The sequence below is a fragment of the Muntiacus reevesi genome, chromosome 6, assembly GCF_963930625.1.
Source record: "Muntiacus reevesi chromosome 6, mMunRee1.1, whole genome shotgun sequence".
Lineage (NCBI taxonomy): Eukaryota > Metazoa > Chordata > Mammalia > Artiodactyla > Cervidae > Muntiacus > Muntiacus reevesi.
In genome coordinates, this window is record NC_089254.1 from 31975166 (window position 1) to 32001364 (window position 26199).

A 26199-nucleotide genomic window follows, 5' to 3' on the forward strand; every position below is an offset into this window, starting at 1 on the left:
TCGAGTTGGTGATGCCATCCAGCCATCTCATCCTCTGTCATCCCCTTCTCCTCCTACCCCCAATCCCTCCCAGCATCAGGGTTTTTTCCAATGAGTCAACTCTTCCATCAGGTGGCCAAAGTATTGGAGTTTCAGCTTCAGCATCAGTCCTTCCAATGAATACCCAGGACTGATCTCCTTTAGGATGGACTGGTTGGATCTCCTTGCAGTCCAAGGGACTCTCAAAAGTCTTCTCCAACTCCACAGTTCAAAAGCATCAATTCTTTGGCGCTCAGCTTTCTTCACAGTCCAACTCTCACATCATACATGACCACTGGAAAAACCATAGCCTTGACTAGACAGACCTTTGTTGGCAAAGTAATGTCTCTGCTTTTTAATATGCTATCTAGGTTGGTCATAACTTTCCTTCCAAGGAGTAAGTGTCTTTTAATTTCATGGCTGTAATCACCAACTGCAGTGATTTTGGAGCCCCCAAAAATAAAGTCTGACACTGTTTCCACTGTTTCCCCATCTATTTGCCATGAAGTGATGAGACCAGAGGCCATGATCTTAGTTTTCTGAATGTTGAGCTTTAAGCCAACTTTTTCAGTCTCCTCTTTCCTCTTTCACTTTCATCAAGAGACTTTTTAGTTCCTCTTCACTTTCTGCCATAAGGGTGGTGTCATCTGCATATCTGAGGTTATTGATATTTCTCCCAGCAATCGTGATTCCAGCTTGTGCTTCTTCCAGCCCAGCGTTTCTCATGATGTACTCTTCATGTAAGTTAAATAAGCAGGGTGACAGCATACAGCCTTGACGTACTCCTTTTCCTATTTACAACCAGTCTGTTGTTCCATGTCCAGTTCTAACTGTTGCTTCCTGACCTGCATATATGTTTCTCAAAAGGCAGGTTAGGTGGTCTGGTATTCTCATCTCTTTCAGAATTTTCCACAGTTAATTGTGATCCACACAGTCGAAGGCTTTGGCATAGTCAATAAAGCAGAAATAGATGTTTTTCTGTAACTCTTTTGCTTTTTCGATGATCCAGCGGATGTTGGCAGTTTGATCTCTGGTTCCTCTGCCTTTTCTAAAACCAGCTTGAACATCTGGAAGTTCATGGTTCATGTGTTGCTGAAGCCTGGCTTGGAGAATTTTGAGCATTACTTTACTAGCGTGTGAGATGAGTGCAATTGTGCAGTAGTTTGAGCATTCTTTGGCATTGCCTTTCTTTGGGATTAGAATGAAAACTGACCTTTTCCAGTCTTGTAGCCACTGCTGAGTTTTCCAAATTTGCTGGCATATTGAGTGCAGCACTTTCACGGCATCATCTTTCAGAATTTGAAATAGCTCACCTGGAATTCCATCACCTCCACTAGCTTTGTTCGTAGTATGCTTTCTAAGGCCCACTTGACTCCACATTCCAGGATGTCTGGCCCTAGGTGAGTGATCACACCATTGTGATTATGTGGGTTGTGAAGATCTTTTTTGTACAGTTCTTCTGTGTATTCTTGCCACCTCTTCTTAATATCTTCTGCTTCTGTTAGGTCCATACCATTTCTGTCCTTTATCAAGCCCATCTTTGCATGAAATGTTCCCTTGGTATCTCTAATTTTCTTGAAGAGATCTCTAGTCTTTCCCATTCTGTTGTTCATCAAATGAACCCATACTAAGGTCTGCCCATAAGGTAAGATTTTTCTGCAGACTAATGCATTGTGTACAGATACGTAAGCAGCCAAATCCTCAGCCCTCACATCAGTTGCTCAGTTCTTATACTTTCTTGGGAATGTTTTTCCAATAATCAATAGCTGACTATGGAGTCAGGCTCCTGTAGGTATTCAAACCATCCTTATTCACTGTTGAGAATTTTTTGAGTTAAAGACCAATTTATTTGGGAGTTTTTCTTCTCCTGGCATTTTTTTTTTTTTTTTTTTTTTAGCAAGTCATGGGAAGTCTTTAGAATTCTAGGTGTCATGCTTCATTTCAATGATACTCTCATCATGGAGATAAAAGAGTATAAACTTTGGGAAAGAGCTGGGGTAGTCTATCCTTTGATGTTGTGGAGAAAGGGAATATGAATTAGAAATGTCAGTCACCTGTGAGCCTCCACATCCTGTGGTCGCTCTTCCCATGCTGGACATCCATGACATGCCCATTTTATTTTATAGTTTTGCTGAGATACCTATTCTTTTTCCCCAAACTTTTAACTTTTTTTTATATTGGAGTATGGCTGATTAACAACGTTGTGGTAGTTTCAGGTAAACAGTGAAGGGACTCAGCCACACATAATACATGTATCCATTCTTCCCCAAATCCCACTTCCATCCTGCCTGGCACATAACATTGAGCAGAGTTCCACGTGCTATACAGAGGTCCTTGTTGGTTATCCATTTAAATATAGCAGTGTGTACATGTCCATCCCAGACTTTCTAGCTATCCCTACACCCCGCCCCCCCAGCAACCACAATTTCCTCCCCAACCCCCCACCCCAGCAACCACGATTTCACTTTTTAAGTCTGAGTCTCTTTCTGTTTTGTAAGTGAGTCCACTTGTATCTTTTCTTTTTAAAGTCCACATATAAGGGATATGACATACCCATTTTAAACATGAGCTTCATGCCTTCTGTGGTGACACAATGCCAGACATTTTATTCAACAGAAGACAAAAAGGCAGATGGAGGTCTAGAGTCTAGCAGCAGTAAGTGTCCTACTAAAGTGGTTGTCCATGATGAGCAATCTTTTCAGAACTTTCGTGGTTATTTTCTTCTGAGGTTGTGCTGATGGGGACAACAATAGCTGGTTTTTATGGGGAACTGTGCTTAGCTATAAGAATTCCAGATGGTAAAGAGGCATCAAATTATTACTTCCTAAGAAAAGTGCTATCTACAAAGCTGAACTGTATGCATTTGAAAAATAAGCCATTGGTGCTGTCCCGGGAATGAGGAGACTTGATAATAACCTCCAAGGGTTTGCCTTTGCATTTGGTGTTGTTTCCATATCACTTTGGGGCTGTTTTCTAAGAATAAGCTACACCTTTAATTGTTTTATCACACATGCAGTGCTGAATACTTTGTTTCATTCTTTTAATTAAGTGATTATAAACAAGCCCACAAGACTACTGTACTTTAAGCCATCTGCTACCTTATAACCCATGTTATTACATAAAGCCAGTTCTCAAAGTTGTTATGGGATGAGACCACAGTGACCCTCCTATTAGAATGATCAAGCTGTACCATTAGCTGTACAAAAACCTCAGATTGGCTTGGATTTTAAAATGAAACTGGAGGTGGTGTGTAGTTGAGAAATTGCCTGAGGAATTCAAGCTGTTCCCATCACATGAGTTATCGGCCCGTAAAGGATGCCATCATACTGTTATTGCAGAAAGGATTAGTCATTTTTTTGTTTGTTGTTTGTTTTGGACCACACTACCTGCAGCACATCTGGGAATGCTTTGCATGAAATGAGTTGACTGGAGCCCATGTTTGAGGGTCAGAGATTAATCTGGATTTAGGAAGTCGTATAACAGAGCATAGCAAATGCCAATTTTCTCAGTTTAATCTGCAAAAGTCACTGATTCTTACATGCTGTGAGCACAAAATACACTCTAGCCCAAGATTTGTACTGCTATTCCCATTACTGGTATGACTTAGTCCTGATGATTTTGTAGGGATGTTCCAGAAAAGGACTCTTTAATCATGGTGGAAACCTTCATAAATGGCTTATGGTAACCCTGATTGCTATCTCTTTCTCTCCGGAAATCATTGCACTCAACACCTGTGGTTGGTAACCCATATTGTCAGACATTTTCATTTTCTTCCTTTGTGACTAAGTAATTTATGAATAGCAAGGCTAGCCATTTTGGCATTCTCATTCCTTATCACTGCGGCTGAACTGCTATGTAGACCATGTAGGGTCCCTTGAATCACATTTTCCCGGGAGAGTGGCATCATCAGACATATCAGGTTTCTCATCATGATTCTAACAAGGCACTGTCTCAGGAATGACCTTGTTTCCAACTAGACTTAGCAGATACTTAGAAAGGGAACAAGATGACATTTTGCCTACTGTATCAGTCTGTATCTGCTCTTTACTCCTTTCCCCCTCGTGAATTAATTTTTAAGAGAAATCATGGGGTTGAATGAGTCTGAGTTGCAGTCCCTAACAATAAGATCAGAAAGTCTATGGCATATCTGGTCCAGTGTGTGTTAGTGTTTGCCAGTGACATCTGCAAAATGATGACTTCAAGGATGACTTGACAGCAAAAGACCTGTTAAAGACACATCCTTTTGTGCCTTGGATATTGATTTTTTACAGTGCCTCTTGAGGATTTAACAAAGCCACAAGTTGAACAAATCCATATTTTTCTGTGGCCCCTGAAGTCACTTGTATAACATAATATGATAAATTTAGTCCTATTGATTAAAAAAGACACTCATATCCTTTTTTTACTGTTAACTGAAGTCCGAAACTGTTGAGTATGTGTAGGAAAAGCTAAGGACTGTAGCTTAATTTTTAAAAAATGATTTTTATTTATTTCTGAGATCCTTTGCAATAGTTTAGGGCAGAGGGCTATATACCATATTATTTGTAGTAAATAAAACTATGCTATTCACGGGTTTCCTGTTAAATGTTCATCACTTCAACAGAACTGCCAGGTATATAAGCAAGTAGGGTACCCATTCAGTACATAGGATTGGCATCAAATAGGCCAGCAGTGGAATACCAGCCCATTCTCTCACTAGCTGCTTGAATTTAATTTTTTAAGTTATTGGTTTATTTAAGTTATTTTAATTCCTTAAGCTTTAGTCTCCTCTTTTGTAAAAAGGGAATAAGTAGTCTCTGGCTTGTGAAGTTATTTAAGGATGAAGTGATAATATGTGTGAAGCACTTAACTCACCAGCTGGCACTTAGTAAATGTTCAAAAAATGAAAGAGATGGTGAGAATGGCTGATCCAGCAGTCATTCATTCAGCCAACTTCAATTGACATTGATGTTACAAGACCTATTCTCAAATTTATATTGTCCTAAGATGAGTAATGTACCCCCACTGTCTTCTAGGAAGGTGTAGTCTTGTGGGAGACAAAGAAGCATACTAAGGATAAAATTTTGAGCTACGTGTACATATACAAAAACACGGGTGAAGAAGCAGGTTCAAGTGAGTCATGGTGGGTTTCCACGTAGAGGGAACACTTAGCCTTGATCTTGAAGACCGAGAGAGCGTTTACCAAGCAGAGGAAGGGAAAGGAAGTTTTCAGGCAGGAAGGTGAGCACAAAGACAGAGATGGGCAAATTCACACCTGCTTTATGAGTAGCAGACCATTCAGTGTTATCAGGGTACCCAGTGCCCCTCTAGGGATTAGTAGGGTGAGGAAGAGTAAAAGGATTGTGGCTGGACTGCTAAATATTTCACATGTTATGATAAAGATTTTGACTTTTCTTCTTTAAGAGATAAAAAGACATTACAAAGTTTAAATAAAGAATGACATGACCAAAGTTATGTTCTAAGCAGGCCACAGTGGATGACATCTGACTTGAAAAGAAAAAGTCAGGGCAGGGTAGTCAGATGGACAACATACTCATTCTGACTCAGTCTGTGAGGTTTCGAAGGCCAGGGACCTTGTAATCCTAATAGCAGTTAATAAGTTAATAGTAGAAAGGTCAAGATTGGAAGTTTAAAAATGAAACCTGAGTTCATTAAAACCATTTATTTGGTTGGTAGTAATTACTTAAGTACTCATGTCTTAATTTGTTCTCCTGTTTGTGTCATTACAGGTCACCTTGAAATCTTCTTGAAAAGAAGCAGGTCATAAATAATGTTCATCACTGGAGACTATAAAAAGGCTAAAGAACTTTTAAATTCCTGGAAGCATCTCAGAAAAAGGGCATAAGCAGTTTCTTCCAGGTAGAAATGAAAGCAGAGATTCAGTTAAGTGAACTCTAATAGCAGTTGAAGTTTACTGGATGATACCAGCCTGCATTTATTGTCACATTTCTTAAATCTTGTATAAATGATATTCCTTAAAACTGCTGTGTCAATATAGGTAATATATGCTTAATGTACATATGTCCTTTTTACTTTGATGGAAAGTTACTTTTTGGAGAAAAATCCTGAACAAATTATAGATTATGTGTTCCATCACATCTGTTTTCCACCCGGGGAGAGCTTAATTGCCTGGTTTGTTTTCTCTGAGGCCTCATTGTGAACCTAATGGCAACTACCCAAAGTGGAGACGCAGTGCCTGGTAGGGACCTGCTAGTCCCTGGGATGCACGCCCTGCCAATTTGACCCTAATAAGTGACGGCAAATGCTCAATATGCTTTGCCATTCTGACCACTTGGCAAGTAAACCTGGTCTATATTTGGAATGTAATTTTTGAAGGTGTTGTCCCTATTGTATTTTCTTGTGTTTTACAGTTCCCTCTATGGGAATGTAAAGACAAGGAGCTGGCAGGAATCAAGACTTTGTCACTAGTAACAGAGGGATTTCCATAATATACCAGGTGGTGATGTCAAAAATAGAGACACCACAATTTTAGTGTTCCAAGTCCCACTGCTATACGGCCTGGAGTAGCAGTGTTTGCTTAGAGTTTAACTGCAGGTGTTTTTGGAACACTATTCTTGAATTTTCAGAGTCCACTAATTGCAAAAATACTCTGTAAGTTTTCAACTGCCTTTTTCAGAGAACTGTAAAAGTGCTTCTATTCTGCATTAAATCAATAGACTTTCATTATTATAAACTGTTACGTATTGGCTCTTTCCCTATTGGAATTCTGAGCCTTGAATATATCGAGCTATTAAAAAGGCACATATTTAATAGTGATTTGCAAAGAGAACTTTGTGCTGTTAAAGCAAAATCACAACTTCATTTTAACTGAAAGTTTCAGCAGTCCTACATTGATGAGCTGACCTATTAATCTGTAATCGTACTGTATTATGAAACACTTACTAATCTTTCAGGAATGCCTGTACCCCTTGATTTTCATTTCATGCCCTCCATCCTAGATGTGTGAACACCGCAGAAGCTGGTTCTCAGTCATGGACCACTCTATTGCCCTGTGGCCGGTGGTCCTGATGGTAATCTCTTGTTTTTTCATGAGTAGTTTCCAAATAAACACATGACAGAAGGAGAATTAATTAAGGAATAAATTAACTCCAAAGCAAAGGAAAAGAAACAGTGCATCTTAGATAATTACCTCTGGCGAGAAATTTCTACAGTGAAACAATGTTAACAAAAGCATTTTTGAGTTGCTCTTGCTGTTGCCTCCCTCCCTGTGATAACGTCCTTAAATAGCACAGGCCTGCTTTGATGGGGGGGAGGGTGGGGTGGGATTTGTGAGATTGCTTTAGCATGAAAAGTCTGGGAAGGAAATAAATAAAAAGATTCTATCTGAGATAATTCTTGAGTTGAGTTTTTCTGAGGCTTATGCTGTGTGAGGGGGTGATCAGGATAGCAGTGTGGGAGGCAAGCTATCTAGATTTTAATGTTGATTCCACTACTTGTAAAGTGGTAGAAACTTAAACTTGGTACTTGACCTTCATGAACCTCAATTCCTCTTGAAACTATTCCTCTTGCACTGGAGATGTTGAAAGTTAAAAAAAAAAAAAAAGCCAACAGATAATATATACTAAAATCTAAAATGTTTAATTCTCATTATGTGTGAAACTCTTTTTTTAACCTGGTTTTCATGTATTTTCTCATTTAATTCATGCAATAACCCAGTAAAAGAGGTACTATTAATATCTTAGTCTTAGAAATGAGGAAAGAGGCAATGAAGGATTAAATAAATTCTGTTTAGTCTGCACCCAGAGTTTTAATCAATGAACTGAAATTTTTAGGAAGGCATGCTAAAAATGTATAGCTGTATCAGTGCTGTGATTGTTGTGCTTGCAATTTTAAGCTCATTAAATGCAACTATCATTTTTACTTTTCTAGTGATAGAGACACTAAAGGTGGATTGGTGAATGGATTTCTAATGCTGTCACTCTACTTGTCTTAAGGATAGGATGATGTCTCCTTCTCTTTTGTGTTGGCTCCTATCACAGAATCTGGCATAATCAACACTGTATTCTTCATGTGGAAAGACTGAGGAGAGCTTGATTAGAGAAAGTATGGGGCGCTAACCTAATCTGGGATGGCCCTGGGTGCCCACCTATGTTAGGTGTTGGATAGTAGTCTCTGGGAATAGTCAGTCTAAGGACAGATGGGGTGGAACACTTAGAGCTCCTCTCAGATCAAGGCATCTTTTGTGGCACACAGTGAAGGTGGGGAGGGGGGGGGGGTTGTCCCACAAGCTCACTTTGCTACATCATCTGTCTTTTGTATCATATGCAGTTTTCCATTGTAGAAAAATGCTTATTTTTCATTTATGATCATTCAGACTGACCTAGAATAAGTAGGTCATGATTGTGATCTGCAACTCAAGATTCATTCAGCGATTTCCAGCCTTCTGGACAGCAGGCAGCAGGTTATCAGTCTGTTAATTCTTTCAATTCATTCAAAAAGCATTTACTCTCAAGGAGGTGTTGTTTTAGGCACCCTCAATACAAAAATACAAGATGTGGTTCCCAAACTCAAGTAGCTTATTGTTAGGTGGGAAAATAGATAGGCAAAGGAATAATTATAGTTAATAAGCTAGTAATGGAGATGTGCACTTAAGTAGTGGGAGCTTGGGAAACATTTCTCGAAAGAGATAGGGTATGAGGCTTCCTTGGCAGTACAGTGGTTAAGACCCTGCACTTTCACTGTAAGAGGCACGGGTTCTATTCCTGCTCAGGGAACTAAGATTCCATATGCTGTGTGGCATGGCCAAAAAGTTAAAAACAGATAAAAGGTTTTTTTTTTTTTTTTAAAGGTCAGTGTCTGAGCTGAGAACTGAAGGAGAGAAGGATTTGGCTTGGCCAAATGGCTAAGGGACAGTGCATTCCAGATAGAAGAAACACTATGTTCTCCTTTTTAGGCAAGAATGAGCAGATAGTATACATCATTAGAGTATGAGAAAGCAGCTTTCCAGGGACACTTCAAAGGCAGGCTTTCTGTTCACACAGATCTAAGAGTCTTTTTCCTCTTTACTTCCATTCCCTTCTGCTCATTCCGTCATTCTCTCTGGTCTCCTAGTACTTACACGGTCAACTGATTCTCATTTCTTGTATGTGTTTTATGTATGGATTTGATATTTGCTTATAGATGCCTCAGGGGCTCCTAAAATGTCTACTGTTTATAAATGTTTTTATTGAAGTACAGTTGATTTACAGTGTTTCAGGTATACAGCAAAGTGATCCTCTTTTTCAGAGTCTTTTCCCATGTGAGTTGTTACAAGATATTAATATAGTTCTCTACGCCATATAGTAGCTCCTCATTGTTTATCTATTTTATATATAGTAGTGTGTCTCTGTTAATCCCAAACTCCTAATATATCCTCACTCTCCTTTCCCCTTTGGTAACTCTAAACTTGTTTTCTATTTCTATGAGCCTGTTTCTGTTTTTTAATAAGATTTATGCTTTTTATTTTGCATGCTCTCTGCTTCCCCTTCCCTAGTCTACACAGTAGTGTTCTTGCTGAACCTAAATTACGTATGCTTAATAAATGCTTATTTTCTAATGAAAGTGAAATTATATGTGTCCTAGTTGTAACTAGTACACAATTGAGATGCTTGATTTACCAAACTCACACAAACACTACCATAATCAAGTGAAGTAACAATTGATTAGACTTCTTCAAATTAATCCCGATGGAAGAGTCTATACTTTATTTTGTTTCATGTTTTAGATACTTTCATTATAATCACTCATCTTAATAGAGTATTTTGCTTGAGCACCGTATAATTATAAAATTAAGAAATGCCCTTAAATGCAACACAATTCAGATACTAATATGTTGCTTCGTCTCCTCAATTATCTATAGGTCAGTTTTTGCTTGAATAACTCCAGCGACTAAGGACTTACAGCCTCCTCATTCAGGACTATCATTTCGTTTCTGATAACTCTTCCTTATGCTGGCTCTAGATTCCCCGGCTCTAAGTCAGAGCTGGTCTGTGGGGAAGGGGGAGAACTTTGTCCTTTGGCAGTGTATGGAAGCGTTGGGTGCACCGCAGCTTAAGGGCCTGTTGGCGTGGGGTCTCGGGAGGAGGGGCCGGGGACGCGCGACCCAGCCTGTAATGCCCACGGCGGTCCTCACAGCAGAAGCTTCCGGCCCAGTAGTGACAGTGCGAAGAAACTCTGCTCTAGTTTAAATTTATTTATTTATCCACAGGAAAAAAAGCATTATTTTTCCATTCTGGAGTCTATCTGATACTTGGACACAGCCAACCCTATGAGGCCTTTTGTAACACCTAGTCCTTCATCTGGTTTTCTGATGTTCCTATGATAACAGCAATTCATGTGTGATTCTTCCCCACAGCATTTGAATTAAAGGAGGAATGAATCATTGAGGGAGGACAATACTTAATATAGATTGACTGGAGTGCTGGTCCACTTTCTCACCGTGGAATTGGGTGGAGGAGGAGGAATAGACTGCTTAGTGTCTTTATAGGCTATTCTTCATACCCTATCTAGATAAAATCTGGATAAAATCTAGATAAAACTTATTGCAAGGGATTTAGTTTGAGTTACTCTTCTCAGGGACATGATGTGAGCAATGCATGTCATGTCCAAATCCATGTCATGATAAATGATATAATGACCACCTCCCAGGGTCAGGGAGTTCTTGGGATGTGGCTAGTGCTAAGAATTCTGAAAAAAGATGTCACTGTGTCAGGCATGGAAAAGAGGCAGTAGGATCCTTTCAAGGCTCTCTTCTGCCCTTTGTATGAGCTATTTAACCCAAATTTCCATTTGTTGCCGAGGCCACTTTAACCCTCAGGGACGCAATAATAACTGGGTCAACTTATGCCTGTTCTGTTGTAGCTGACCTTGCTCTGGCTAAGGCAAGAAAGACCAAGGAAATAGACATCTCCTGAAAGGAGTGAGGAACATTTTGAAACGATTCATGAGACTTTTTTTTTTTGACTGAACAACTTAGGAGCTCTAACTACAGTGTGTTTGAAAAAGCACAAGCGTAAACACTGCTTCGGAATAGTACCATGTAGAAAATTGCCCTGCTAAAGGCAACCAACCTGCTTTTCTACTTGAATAGTGTTTTCCCCAAGAGGGTGGGTTGCAGGCTTATAGAGGGGAGTGGAAGACAATCTTTAAAATACTTTGAAAAGAAGCTTATTCCCCAGAGGGGGTGGTGAATAGACCCTATGAATATTTGCTAATAAAGAAGGACTTTGCTTCTAGCTTTCATTGCTTACCAAATTAAAAATTCAATTCTGTTGCTTTAGACAATGGACCACCAAAGAGTGGTTTGTCTACTTATTGACAGTGTCAAGAAAATATTCTGTTTTTTGTCAATGGCGATACAGATTAACTCAGCAAATCATTAAGAATTTCTCCTTTCACACAGTTTTTGCTGTCTGCAGGCTGCCTGTTGTATGAACTAATACAGTGGAGGGTGTCTCCTCTGCTGATTTCTAGAGGAATTCTTCTTTAGTAGGAAGATAATGAGAGGAGAGGAAACTGGAGAGAAAAGTACCTCCTGAAGCCATCCCACCAGTAAAGCTATTCCGGCCGAATGGGGAGATGATAATATCTAAACTGACCCAACCACAAAAGAAAAGATGCACAAATTTTATCATTCTTGATAAGTCTGGCTCTCAGGAGTGATTTTGTGACTAAAAACTCTGTGCTGTGGTTTGGTACTGGATGCAACAATTAAATGAGTAGAATCTTTGAAATTGTGTGGTGGATTTATCTTAGTATATATATATATATATATATATATATATATATATTTTTTTTTTTTTTCCCCTACAGTTTAACTCTCTTTTCTTCCCCCAGCTCAGTTCAAGCTCAGACATTTTCTAGTAATTATTCAAGAAGTTAAAAGCAGTTGAAAATGGATGGCAGAGGTGACCACCGGGCATGCATCTTTGTGGCTACCAGCTGCACGCTGTCACCATGGTTACCAGACACCAGGGCAGAGGATCAGAATCCGTCCTGAGCAAAAGTGAGGGTGAGGGGCACCCAGAAAATGCCTCTCTTCTAAGACACTTCTCTCATTAATGTAGGCACAAGAGTATCTCAAAGTCCCCATCAGGAATTTATTGCTTTGGATTGCTATTAACTATTTCTTTAAAAGAATTCTTATTAAAGGACAGATAGGCTTCACAAGGGTAACACACCTGAATTATTAGCTATGTAAGAGCCCCTAAGACTGCTTTTCATTCACAATGCTTAGCTGAAAGCAAGGCTATGGTGAAGGATTCCTTGGAAGGCGACCTGGAGATAAAAGTGGAGACAGATGGCCCCACCTCCCCACTTCCTTTGGCTGAGGGGACCAGTGGGGGCCTGATCAGAGCCTGAGCACCTGGGGACTGGGGAGGGGGCAGTGAAGCCCTCTCTCTCCTTTCTTCTCCGGCTCACCCCCTCACTGCTGTCAAGGTCTTTGTCCTCTTGCTCACAGACTCCTATGATGTCTTTCTGATTGACTTCCTCAGATCCAGTGTTTCATTCAGACTGTGGACCAATTAGCTTTTCTCTAGTGCAGCTTTCATTCTCTCAATCACCCTCAAAACTTTCCCAAAGGTCATTTCTTACCATGTAAGCCCCTTGAATGTATTCGGAAGTGTAGTCACTGTTATTCCATAATAGTACTGTATCCATAGCCAGAATTTAGGTTCCTTGAGGTCAAGGCTGAGTTCTGTGACTTGAGTGGTCTCTCTAACCCCTGTGATATTGCAGCATGCACCCAGGGAGCCTCGTACAGATTACCTGACTGACAAGGCGCATGGGGGACCAGCAACAATTTCTTGGGACTTCTTGGAGCTGGTGTTAGAGGTGGCTCTTCCACAGATCTCCAATGATTTTAGGTTCATGATAGTTACTGCTATTGAATCTGTTAGTTTTTTTGGGAAGCATTTCCCATGGCTTCTCTCAATTTATCCTCTCAATAACTTTTTAAAGTGGATAGTATTTTCCTTATTTTATAAATAAGCTTGTAAATTGGGGCTTCCCTGAAGGCTCTGATGATAAAAAATCTGCCTGCGTTGCAGGATACCTAGGTTTGATTCTGGGTGGGGAATATCTCCTGGAGGAGGAAATGGCAATCCCATGGACAGAGTAGCCTGGTGAGTTACTGTCCATAGGGTCGAAAAGAGTCTGATGTGACTGAGCGACTAACACTCACTCACTTTTTGTGAATTGTGGAGCTGGAGTTCAAGTTCCATTTGGTGCTGCCTAAATCGATGTCCTTTTCAATATAACATGACAGTTTTAGTTTCCTTATGTATAATGTGGAGACAAAAACCATATCAGCGTTTGTGCTTTATAGTGATATAGACCAGATAAGTGAACTAATAAGCCAGGTCCTTTGATGATTAAGTGGTTTTTCCCCTTGTGAACAAGTGCAGGGTTTTAATAACCTACATTTTTAAGCTGACCTCTTTTGAGGAGTTTATAGGTAATAAAAAAGAAAAAGTAGATTAAAATTTTATTTGCCTAGCACAGTTTGTTAATTACTTTGGATAAATATATATTTTACACATCTGCTGTGGAGTGCTTTTTACTGTATTGGGAGAAACTAAGGTCAGAAAAACATATTTGTAGTTCTTTACTAGTGGTAATATTGAGTACAGTATAAATATTTATAAAATGTTTGGCACTTATCTGATAAAATTATTATTGAAGTATGACAAATATACATTTTAGTTCTCTCTTCTCAAATAGCAAATTCCATCTTTTGTTATTCAAGCAAGGAAACAGTGGCAAAATTAACATGATATGCTTTGAGATGAGCAGTATTTTCTATCCATCTAATGAAGTCAAAGGATATTTATGAAAAATCAATTATCCTAATTACTCATAATATGAATATGTGCTTATAGAAGGGAAAAAAAATTGCACTAGTTGCTTAGAGCAGCACAGAACTCTATGTAGAATTTTAAAGGCTGTGAGTCTCTGATATAGAAATAAGATTATTCCAATGTGAGTAAAGCCAATTACAGTGGTTGGTGACATGTACAGACAACAAGGGTGTAATATGACTTCTTTTATTTTTTTTATTTATTTATTTTATTTTATTTTTATTAGTTGGAGGCTAATTACTTCACAACATTTCAGTGGGTTTTGTCATACATTGATATGAATCAGCCATAGAGTTACACGTATTCCCCATCCCGATCCCCCCCCCCCCCACCCAATTCCTCTGGGTCCTCCCAGTGCACCAGGCTCGAGCACTTGTCTCATGCATCCCACCTGGGCTGATGATCTGTTTCACCATAGATAATATACATGCTGTTCTTTCGAAACATCCCACCCTCACCTTCTCCCACAGAGTTCAAAAGCCTGTTCTGTACTTCTGTGTCTCTTTTTCTGTTTCGCATATAGGGTTATCGTTACCATCTTTCTAAATTCCATATATATGTGTTAGTATGCTGTAATGTTCTTTATCTTTCTGGCTTACTTCACTCTGTATAATGGGCTCCAGTTTCATCCATCTCATTAGAACTGATTCAAATGAATAATATGACTTCTTTTAGTGTATGGAGCTTTGATGACAGCCATTTGGTAGGAAGCAAAGTATATGATTCATATCTTATGGACTTGTATTACTGCCACATTCACCATATTGAACTTCATGTAACATAAAAATCACACAGGAGAGTTGAAAGAGCCCAAAAGTACAAAATATCAGTCTAAGTTCTAATTCATGTGCTATCTACCAATGGGAATATTCATGAAACTAATGTTTCTAGGGCATGGGAAAATGTGAATTTTGAGCTGGATGATTTCGTAGCTCTTTTCCATCCCTAATTCTGTGACCTGTGAGCACTGTAAAAGTTTGACTAATATGTTCCTTCTTTCCCTAGCAAAATTATGAGAACCAATTATCAGTTTTTTATCTAATTTAAGTTATGTGCTAAATTGTTCCCTCTAATTTTTTTTTGGTAGTAATTATCTAGCATCTCTGCATACATTTTCAGGTTTATACCATGAGAAATTTTTTAAATAATTTATCTCTGAATAAAGCAATGCTTGGGGAAAAATTAGTGTGAAAAAAATAAGAGCTCAGTGATTTTGTATCTTCTTGTGCTTGTTTGTATTGATGACTTGAAGTCATGGCTCTGCAATGTAGCCACATTTTTTGTGATGTAATTTAGCAGCATGTGGGTTGTGGGTGGCACCTATTTCCCTGCTTCTTGATTCTGGCAGAACCTTGTGAGTTGCTTTGGCTGGTGGGATGTTCACAGTTGTGAGGCATGCAGAAGTTTGGAAAGGGCCTGTGCAGTTAAATTTGCATTCTCTTGCACCTGTCATCACTCAGACAAACATGCCCAGGTTAGCTGGCTGATTCCGGGTGGAGGATAAGGGACAAACTTGGAGCAGAGCTACCTGCAGCTGAACCTAGCCTTGATCAGCTCACTCCAGCCAGTCTTCAGGCTTATAAACTATAGTAGTTAATAATTGTTGTTGAATTTTGGAGTACCTCATTATGCTGCACTAGCTACCTGCTATATCGCTGAACAATTTTCATTGCTCATGTGCTGTTCTATCTGTAAACCTATATTACCAGAGACTTACAGAAATGAACATTTGCATGGTTAATATCATCCATTGATGAAGCTATTAGGATATTTTTCCTTTGTTCCCCCAAGACATAAAACAAAGCGGTACAGTGTTTTATCAACAACACTGTCAGTCTTACCTGTATGGAAACACTGCTGTAAGAGCCGCCGATCACCCCTGCAATGACCAGTGGGATATTTTCTTGAATGGCATAGGATCCATCAGGACACATATACTCGGCTTCATCCACTTTAGTCAAAGATGCCCTGACAAATTCCAGTGATTGCTCTAATGCGTAGGTATCTCTTGAGCAGGTATCCAAAATGTGAACACCCAGCTTCACTCCTGGGAGCAGGTAATTGTCTTTGTTAATTTCATCAATAGCAAACAACATGGCTTCCAGGCGTTGGATCCCTCGATCTTCGTTGATTCGCCCACATTCTTCAGTTCCAGTGCCTTTTTCATTAATAGGAAATAGGCCCCCTAAAACGAGGTCACCTTCTATTTTAATCTCCCTCCTCAGAAAGTTATGGTCCCCTAAACAAAGTAAAAATCCCTTTGAAAACAAAGCTAATGTAAGAACTTGGAGTCTTGTCAACATCTTCATGAGTCCTGTGTCTGTACCTCTGGGAGATGTCAGTGGATGGCGCCAATGCTGCCCGCTAGTCCTCCTCTCTCATTGCCAAACTGGATCTTTGGTCTGTCCTTCGTGTAAAGGAGGAGCAGACTAACAGAGGCTGTCACCAAATTCCTAAAGAGATAAAAATTGAATGAACAAAAATGGTAAAGAAGGCAACAGTGATTATACTGATGACCCCCATTCAGACCTTTGATGGGATAATGACTCCAGTTACCATCTACTAAACACATATGGAGCAGTGCACCAGGAATGCTACCAAGTATTCTCACCCAGTCCTTACGACTCTGGTTTCTCTAATGTTCAGTTCAGTAATCTCTACTGAGTCATTTACTTTGCTATTGGTAGGGAAGCAACTTGGCCAGAAGTCTTTATTCCCTGTCTTTCAACGATATTTACAAACAACTCCATTTATCCACACTTACTTTCTATTTGGGAATAAAATAAAACACAATCCAATGGTAGCCCTGTCCCTGTTTCTGCATCTCTGCTAACATAGCCCCATCCTCCCTTCATAGCTGACCTCTTCACAAGGATTGTCTGCAGTGTTTGTTGTCCCACTGTCCTCCCCCAGATACTCTCAGTCACTGCGTTGAAGGTTCTGCCTCGACAAAATGGCCTTGGAGAAAGCTACTACTGATCTTCTAGTTTTTAACTCCATTAACCCTTTGTAGTCCTCATTTTACTTAATTGAAATCTTAGTTCTTTTCTACCTGTTTCAGCTTCCTAGGTTTCTGTTTTCATGCTTCATATCCGATTACATCTCAATTCCAGTACTGAACTCTCCTTTCCTGGGTTAGCTCATCTAGTGTTCACAGTTTCAAACACTTAACAGTCTCCTAGGCTAACTGCCTGCTAAACAACTCTCTAGCACTACAATTGAGAGCCCCTTAGACAACAAGGAGATCAAACCAGTCAGAAATCAGCCCTGAATTGGAAGGACTGATGCTGAAGCTGAAGCTCCAATACTTTGACCACCTGATGCAAAGGGCTGACTCAATGAAAAAGACTGAGGAAATACTGGGAAGATTGAGGGCAGGAGAAGAGGGTGACAGAGGATAAGATGGTTGGATGAGATGGTTGGATGGCATCATTGACTCAATGGATGTGAGTTTGAGAACCTCCAGAAGATAGTGAAGGACAGGGAAGCCTGGTGTGCTGTAGTTCTCAGAGTCTCAAAGAGTTGGACATGACCTAGTGACCAAACATAACACATAAACAGTTCTATCCACACATCCTCTGACACCTCAGGGTCTACTCTTATCTCTGTGAATGGTTCTTCTTTGTACCCAGGCTTCTGAACCAGAAACCTGCACAAAAGAACCCTTCCTATTTCGACCTTTCTTATTTTTTCCCCATCAGCCACAATGCTCTGTAGCGTCTACCTGCTTAACATCTTTTAAAGCCACGTCCTCTTTTTTTAAAACCTGGAATGTCAGACTCTTGTTATTTCTAACAGGATGATAGTAGTAGATTCCTAGGGAGCTGATGCTAGCCCCCAAAGCATCTTTTTGTGAATTAGGAAAAGATAACCTTCCTCAAATGCAAACATATGGAATTTTTTATTGTATAACCTGTAGCATTGATATAACATCGATTTTGGAGAAAGTGTGATGCCTGGTGGCTGCCCTCTCTAGCTGGAGTTAGGCAGCTCCTGACATGGGCCTCACATTTCAGGGAGAATGGTAAGCATGAGTGCTGGGGTTTGCACAGTACACTGGAGCTTAGGCCAGTTCCCTCAATCAAGCTTCTTTTTACATGATAAGCTTGAACATATGCAACTTTTATGAATCAAGCAAAGGTGGGGATCATGTTGTTGACAGTAGGCTGGGGTCTTGCCAGGGGACTTTAAAAAAAATCCTCCTGTGGGGCTGTCTGGTTGCACGTGCACGTGAATCAGTGGGCTGTTGTACTCTTGACACGTGGCTCCCTGGCACTAGAGTAAGCACTGGTCAGCACACTCTCTCAATTTTCCCATCCCCTTGGTGATGTAAGCTTACTATATTCAGAGGCAGGTGAGAGACAGTAGAGCAGGGACTCCTGCAGCCGTTTCCTGATAACACATGTGGGTTTGCTCTCCCACTTTTGTGGATGATGGTGTATTTGTGAGGTTTTATGGAGGAGGGGTCTTTCCTGGCTGCTTATGGCTCAGTTAGACTGTCTAAAAGGCACATCACCAGTGTGCTCTCAAATATATTAATACTAGTAAATATTAACCATTGAATGGTGTCCCATTGGAGGAGGTACTCTGTGTAATGTATAATCTTAATTGCTGTTCAGAGTGCCCATCTCTTATTAATTTATACTGACTTCCCCTTGCCTCTAGGTTGAAGGAAGGACTTCTTCATGCTCCATGATCTTGAATCTGGCAAGCTCTCAAGTCTTATTGTTCACCAGGCCCATCAGCTTCATCCCATCTCTAACTTCAAACCTTATGCTTCAGTTATTTGAACTCTTCACTTCAGAGGATAATGATGACATCATCATCCTGCACATGTTGGTCTCTTTGCTGGGAAGGCCCTTCTACACTGTTTGTTCAGTAAATATCAACTTAGCATTTAAGATCTCGTGGTCAGTACCAGAAAAGGCCAAGGATTTTTTCCTATCTTCCTTCCTCAGTCAAATTGTTTATTTCTTGCTTTGTCTTCCTGCTGTAGCTAGACCAAGAAATATTTGCATTTACTATTACAATTCATATTTGTTTATTTGTTCATTTAAAATAAATGAAATGCACAACATTAAGGATTTTTAAGGTAGGAAGAAAACCAAAACGCAACAAAAACATCCAGACAAGAACTAGTTCAGTGTTTATTTCAACATCTTTAACATTTCTTCCTTCTCCTATTGACATTGCCCTTTAAAACCTGGCTTTCCACATGCTTCCTATTCCTTTTATGTGCAGCAAGTGATGGGTTGTTTTCTTGAGACACACAAGTCACCTGGGTTTGGTTTTGTTTCTTTAATAGGTGTGAACCTCCACACTCACTGTGGCGGTGATTGGAACACTCAGTGTTAACCCAGAGCTTCTCTGGGCGATCTGCCATAGGGCACCAGAAAATCTGATAATAATAACGATTTTTAAAGAGGTTGATAGTGTAGTAGAATCTTGTTTGTTTCCTGTCAATTCTGGTCTCTCTTTGATCTTTATGTGCAATTCCCTTTGAAGCAAAACTGCCATGGAAGGTAAAAGACACTGCGATCATTATCACTAATGATAAAGAAACTGAAATTGGCACTACAAAATAATTGTTTTATGTGCCTAATGAAAGAGAATAGTTAATTAAAAGAAGGTCATCAACGCAGTGTTACCGTTTTCCTATTAAAAATGTAGATATCACTTGAATATGAAGGAAATTTGACTATACAAAGAGTAAAGATGACCTTATAGTTTATGGGAAGCTTAATTCTCTTAAGAACATGCTTTTAGCCAGAGAAAGCTTCAAATGAATCATCACATCATGCTGAAATTAGTGGTGTGTGTCAGATTGTTGTAGTATGTGTCAGTCTATCTGTTTCATATGTAGGGCCTGTGTTGTATTTACCTTTGTGTACCCAGGGCCTGGCATACTGTCTGCCATCCAGATGATATTCAACAAATATTTCTTGAAGGAATATAGACATCCACAATAATGATATTTGCAAATGACTCTACTATTTTACTTGTGACATAGAAAGTGGAAATTAGAGAAATCAGTTGTTCTATTTCATTACCTACCTAATCATCCCAAATGTTCTTCCCCTATTATGTTCTTTGATGACAGGACTGCCAGCAGGCAGTAGTATTTTGTACACATGCAGGAGAAAATGCTGCCTTTGAATTTGGAAGTTGTAGCTGAGGCAGATCTGTACAAAGCCAGGAAAGATGTGGCCTCAAGTTGACCTACATTCCTACATTTACTGGTTTTCAGTCAGGAGAATACTGAAGTAGGAACATGCCTATTATCCTGTTTCAAAGCTTCACAGATGCAGTCACTCATCAAATATTTATTGAACACCTACTTTGTGTGTGCTGGGCCATGAACTGGATACCCAAGATAGAAACTTTAGTTGTAAACAAATGAACATTATGCCTGGTGTCGAAGAATTTAAATGCTTGTATATTTTTATAGAGAGAGTGATGGAAAAGTACTCATCTCTCTACCAACTATCTCCACTATTTGTGAAAACATTGATAATAAGTTTGCCATGGGTTTCCTTTAACATGGTAATTGTTATTTAGTATTTGATTGAAAAAGCAATTCATTGCATATTTTATATATTAAAATATTAGATATGAAGTACTTAAAAACAAGTTGACTAACGCCGATTTCATGTGAAATAGTTTTAAGCCCTCTGACAGGGCATCCTGAAGTAACTCTTTATGTAGTCTTAGACAGTTACCAGTTAAACATCAATTAGAGTAATGTTTAAATTCACTGTCAGTATTTTCTTATTTACCTTTTCCTTAAAGCAGAACTTGAAATGATTAAGACTGTAGGGTTGTGCATACTTTTAAAACACTTAGCATTATTAAAAATGAAGCCCCAAGAAACTGAAAGAACAGGAAGTTAAAAGTCAGCATTGAAAAATAGACAAACATGCTTAATTCAATGCAACTGTTTATCTCTGTGTAACAGCTTATCGGATTGTGGGAAAGAGCAGCCACCACTTCTTTTCAGGCTCCTTTCATGATCAATCAGCCAGTAGCACATTCTCCAGATAAACAGGCTTCCTTCTGTAGCCACGTTTGTGCAGCCAGAGGCTCTGCATTCCAGAGTTCTCCATTCAGGAGTGGTGAGTGACGTGTGTGCTATAAACAAGCATGTATAGTCCACTCAGTAGGCAACCTGCTCAGCAGTGTTTTATTAATCTTTGCATTAGTAGCATCTCAGGGGTTGACTGTGAATATAACCCCTGAAAGACGTGGGCAGAACATATTGCTATACTCTGCATTATGTTAATGTGTATTTTGCTTCCTCTCTTGACTTTGCCCAGGGACTTAAATGTCGAAAATGAAATCCAGTTTGACTCAATGAATACGTGGTTTATTCAGGGGAGATATAATGCCAGAAGTCATGCTCACTCTTTCCTAGAAATAAGCCCTTGAGGTGCTGAAGGGCTTCTGAGTGTGCTCAAAGCCTGTACACCCAACTGATCCAAAGGAAATTGAGGGTTAGTGCTAGCATGTGCATTTTGGCTGTATGTTTCTTTATAAAATTTTCAGCTGCAAGAATTACAGGCAATAAGAGACAAGGTTTTTATTTCTAGACTACCTTTTTTAATTGGGTAAACAGAGGCCGTAGCCATACTGGTGTTTTTATTAGCAGGATGTATCACTGTGTAGTTCTGCTTTTATTCTTGTTAGGCAACAAAGGAACTTTTTCCAGAAACATTTAAGGAATTACTATGAGAATCTATTTAAAATCCATTCATGTTTAGCAGATCTAGTTTAAAATTTCTACTCCTTATAAGCCTTCCATATTGCTGCAGCAGTAAGGAGGTTTAATACCATTTGCTGAATTCCCTTGTAAGTTGTGTTGTGTTTATTGTCTGCATGCTGAGTCACTTCAGTCATGGCCAACTCTTTGTGACCCCATGAACAGTTGCCCACCAGGCTCCTCTGTCCTTGAGACTCTCTAGGCAAGAATACTGGAGTGGGTTGCCATGCCCTTCTCCAGGGGATCTTCCCGACCCAGGGATTGAACCCATGTCTCTTACATCTCCTGTATTGGGAGGTGAGTTCTTTATCACTAGCACCATGTGGGAAGCCAGTGTTTATTAGGATGATCATATTTTGTTTTATATTTACTTTTCATAATTTGAAAATTGAAATTTAACAATTGTGAATTGTTCTTTCCTCATTAGATTTTAATTTACTTGGTATCAAGATCAATACCTCAAATGATACTATATTTTTCACAGTGTCTCACGTACATCATTGTCAAATGATAAATTCCAAGTAGCATGTAAGCTTTTGAGAGACTGGTCAGGAGATTGGAAAAATGATTTGGAAATAAAGAAATGACCAGGTTTTTTCAAAATGATTTTTACCATAGGTCAAGATTCAACCTTGGCACTAGGCACTAAATAGCTCTGATCCTATTTAAAGCTCTGATCCTTTAAATTGCTGGCTTTTAAGGAAAAAATTAAATAAAATTAGAAAAGTTGAGAGCACTTGGAAAAATTAGAAAGATTGGAAAACATATTGTCCATCTGACAGAGATTAGGAGGAATAGAAAGTAACACACCAAATAACAGGTTATATTCTGTGAAAACATGAATGACAAGTAAGAAGAGTGGATGCCAGGCTTATGTATTAAGATTTGAAGTTAAGGAAGAGAGCTCTGCTTTCCTCAAATTTCTGTAGTGTGAGGAAGTTTGAAGTCCAATCATAAATTAAAAAATTTCAAACAACCAAACCATTGAGTTGAAAAGTGGAAACAAACTGATTATACCCTTTCCTATGAGCCTGTTTTATGCACAGAGAAGATAAAAGAAGCCCAGGAACCCTACATGATTACAGTGAAGAGGGGACCTCTACCAACTGGGACAATGGAGCCAGAAAGAGATATTGATGAAGTCAAAATGGACTTGCCCGCTTCACTAATTGGCCTTGGACAGCTCTCCTCACTTTTCTTTTTCATCTGAATTTAGAGGGATATGTTTTTATGAGGTAGGAAAACATTGACAATTTTGAACTGTCAATTCATTGACATTGCTAAATTTTGGTCCTTAGAGTAACTGCTGGTAGTTTGACAATAATGTTAACTTGAGTTGATCATTCAATATATGTTATATTTAAAAACCATTTGTTTCCCTTCAGAGTAAACCTTTATTTTTGTTTATATCAAAGGGCACATTATTTTCCTCTGTGTCTGTGTGTGTTGCCATTTCAGCTGTTTTTTCATCTTTAAGTTTCCTAACCTCATTACCACGCCTTGGAATTGGAGCCTCCCCCAGCTCCCTGCAGTGCATCTTTATCCTTTTCCTCTTAGAAGCTGCCAAGTCTACTAGAAGTTGCAGGTTTGTCAGCATGAACAGAGAGTACAAAAATTAGGTTTGTCATAAGCTTTCCTTCTAGGTCTGGACAAAATATGAAGGGGAAGAAATGGAGGAATATTCTTCACAGGAGAACATTTTAACCTATTAACAATATGATTCCTCAAGTGGATATTATTCATAATACCCTGTGTATATACTGTCCTTCCTCTTGAATAATGTCAAAGTGTTTTGAAGAAAAATGAGGCCTTACTGCTTCCTGAATAGAGCAAGAGAGAGAAAGCAATGCAAATTGCTCAAAATCGTAATGTAAATAAATATAGAATTAGATTTAAGAAGACTTTTATCATTAGTTTCCAATGTAGTCTTACAAAAGAGAATACATGTCATACATATTTCCACAAAAATCTCACCCCATCTATCAAATTCTCCTCAGTATATAAATGGTACAGTGTTTGAAATGGCACTATCTTTGCCTTGTGCTAAATGAACTCTTCAGAATATCTTTAGCTAGCTTCTGCTTCTGTCCATGTCATTAGACTTCTGGTATTAGACTTGTCGTCTTGCTGATAACAGCTATAAAACTGACAACACATACAAGGCAAACTATGATCGTTGAGAGAAAGAAACATTCAATTCAGCCCTATGAATTCCCCAACATTCTGCACAGGAATGCATTTCTGCACATGGTGCAATGGCAGTCTTGTTGACCTCAAGAGGCACAGACACAATATAATTCCATAGTATACAACCAAAAATTACTGGACATATGAGAAAACAGGAAAATGGGACCCGAAGTAAAGAGAGAAAGCATTCATTAGAAATAGGTCCCCAAATGATCCACATTCTAAAACTAGCAGATAAGAACTTTAAATAGTTTATTATAAAGATAAGTTTGTTCAAAGACTTTAAAAAAGGAATGATCAGATGAGGAATCTTAGCAGAGAACTGAAGCTATGAAAAAAAAAAAAAAAACTACAGAAATTTTAGAATATAAAAGTAAATATCCAAAAAAACCTACTTAATTTTTTAGTAAATATATAAAATAAAAATGCCACTGGGTGTATATGGGGGACACAAAAGATTGAAGATGGTAAAACAGTCAGTAAACTTGATATAGATGAAAGAAAGTGAAAGTGAAAGTCATTCAGTCGTGTCTGACTCTTTGTGACCCAAAGGACTATATAGTCAATGGAATTCTCCAGGCCAGGATACTGGAGTGGGTAGCCTTTCCCTTCTCCCAACCCAGGGAGCGGACCCAGGTCTTCTGCATTGCAGGGGGATTCTTTGTCAGCTGAGCCACAAGGGAAGCTGAATATAGATGAAAAGTAATTACTTAATCTGACCTAATAGAAAAAACATTGAAAAAAGTTAAAATTTCAGAGTTCTTTTGAATATTAAGAGATCTAACACAGGTAGAATCTGAGTTTCATAAGTAGAGGAGAAAGAAGAAAAAAAATACTTGAGGAAACAATGGCTGAAAATCCCCTCAATTTTGTGATTAAATGTTAAGATTAAAAAACTTAAAAAAAAATAAAAAATAAAAAACTTAAAAAAGAACCAATAAGCTCAGCAAACCCTAAGAAAGATAAATGCAAATAAAACCATATGTAGACAAATCTTTGCCAAATTGACAAAACCAAAAAAAAAAAAAAAAGAGAGAGAGAGAGAGAGAAACATTGAAAACAGAGCAAAACAGCTCAATTTGTGGGTAACAGTATGAATAAGGGATCCCTTTCTTCAGAAGCAATGGTGACCATACTCAATGGAATCTTTAAAGGTTTGGGGGAAAAATTGGTCAAGTATCCCAACATTCTACTTCCAGTTCAAATATATTTCAAGGATAAAAGTAAGATAAAAACTTTTTTCAGGCAGCTAAAAGTGAGCGATTTATTTCACTGCCAACAGACTTACACTATGAGAAATGCTAAAGGAATTACTTCAGAGGAAGACGGAACGGCACCAGATGGAAAATCAAATCTACAGGAAAGAATGAAGAGCAGCAGAAATGGTAAATATGTGGTTTAATATAGAAGAATATCTGTAAATCTAACTATTAAGTATTGATAGGATGAGGTTATGACCATTTTATTTGTCACAAATTTTAAAATGGTAAGAAAAGACGAATTCTGCTATTATTTGGTTTATTTTATAGTTTGAGTTTACTTCTCCCTTTGTGTATATGTTTTCACTTATCCTCGATCTTGTTAGCAGAAAACCTTTTTGCCCCTCTGGTGTCCTCCGAAAAGAATGGTCTCCTAATTCAAAGGCCAGGCTTCTGAATATAAGAGGATCATAGCCAACAGCACATTCTTCTTTATGATACAGCTGCAAATAGATTCAGCCAAGGTTGAAACACCACTGGTACACACTGGTATAGTTGTTCTAGTTGTTATGGTATTGAAACTCTTTGTCCAGGTGGTGAATAGCCAGTCTACCACACCTTTTGGATATTCTACCTCTTCTCCGGCTGCTCTGGTTCCCTCTCTGGCATATCTTCCCCACTTCTCTCAGCTTCCTTGTGGCACGGCTGGAAAAGTGTTCAGTTTTGAAAGAGTCTGGTCTTTAGTTTCCAGGTCCAAGGGGTATGGTTGCTGTTCATTTTTATATTAGTTGTTAAAACTTTTGCGTATCATCCCTGAATTGATTTGCTGAATAAGATGTTGGAAATTTGGAAAATGTTTCAGTTTTAAAATTCTCATGATCTAGAACAAAGCTGGATTTTCCCTTGTAGTTTGACAGATTAGCATCCATTTCCAATTTTTCTGGAAAGCATACCACAGTTTTCTGTTGGGAACCAAAATTTAAGTTCATAAAGTGAAGTGAATCCATTCCTGACTTGCTAGGTGGCTTGTGACGCGAATGACTAACCAGAGTGTGCTATGTCCCTGACCACAGCAATTTGTTTCAGAATGAGCCTGTAACCAAATCATTGCCAATCAGGGTTAATATGAGGATATTTTCTAGAACCATCAGGAGAAAACCATCATTTTTCTGTTAGAATG

The 26199-nt window shown here is 38.8% G+C and overlaps 1 protein-coding gene across 1 annotated transcript in view; it reads right to left on the minus strand.

Moving 5' to 3' along the window:
* GRM3 (glutamate metabotropic receptor 3) overlaps positions 1–16186 on the minus strand; it is a 93528-nt gene extending 77342 nt beyond the window's left edge. The window contains exon 1 of the mRNA XM_065939642.1: positions 15719–16186. Within this exon, the coding sequence (XP_065795714.1) occupies positions 15719–16186 (468 nt within the window). The remainder of the gene's footprint in view (positions 1–15718) is intronic.
* Between the last annotated feature and the right edge of the window lie 10013 nt (positions 16187–26199).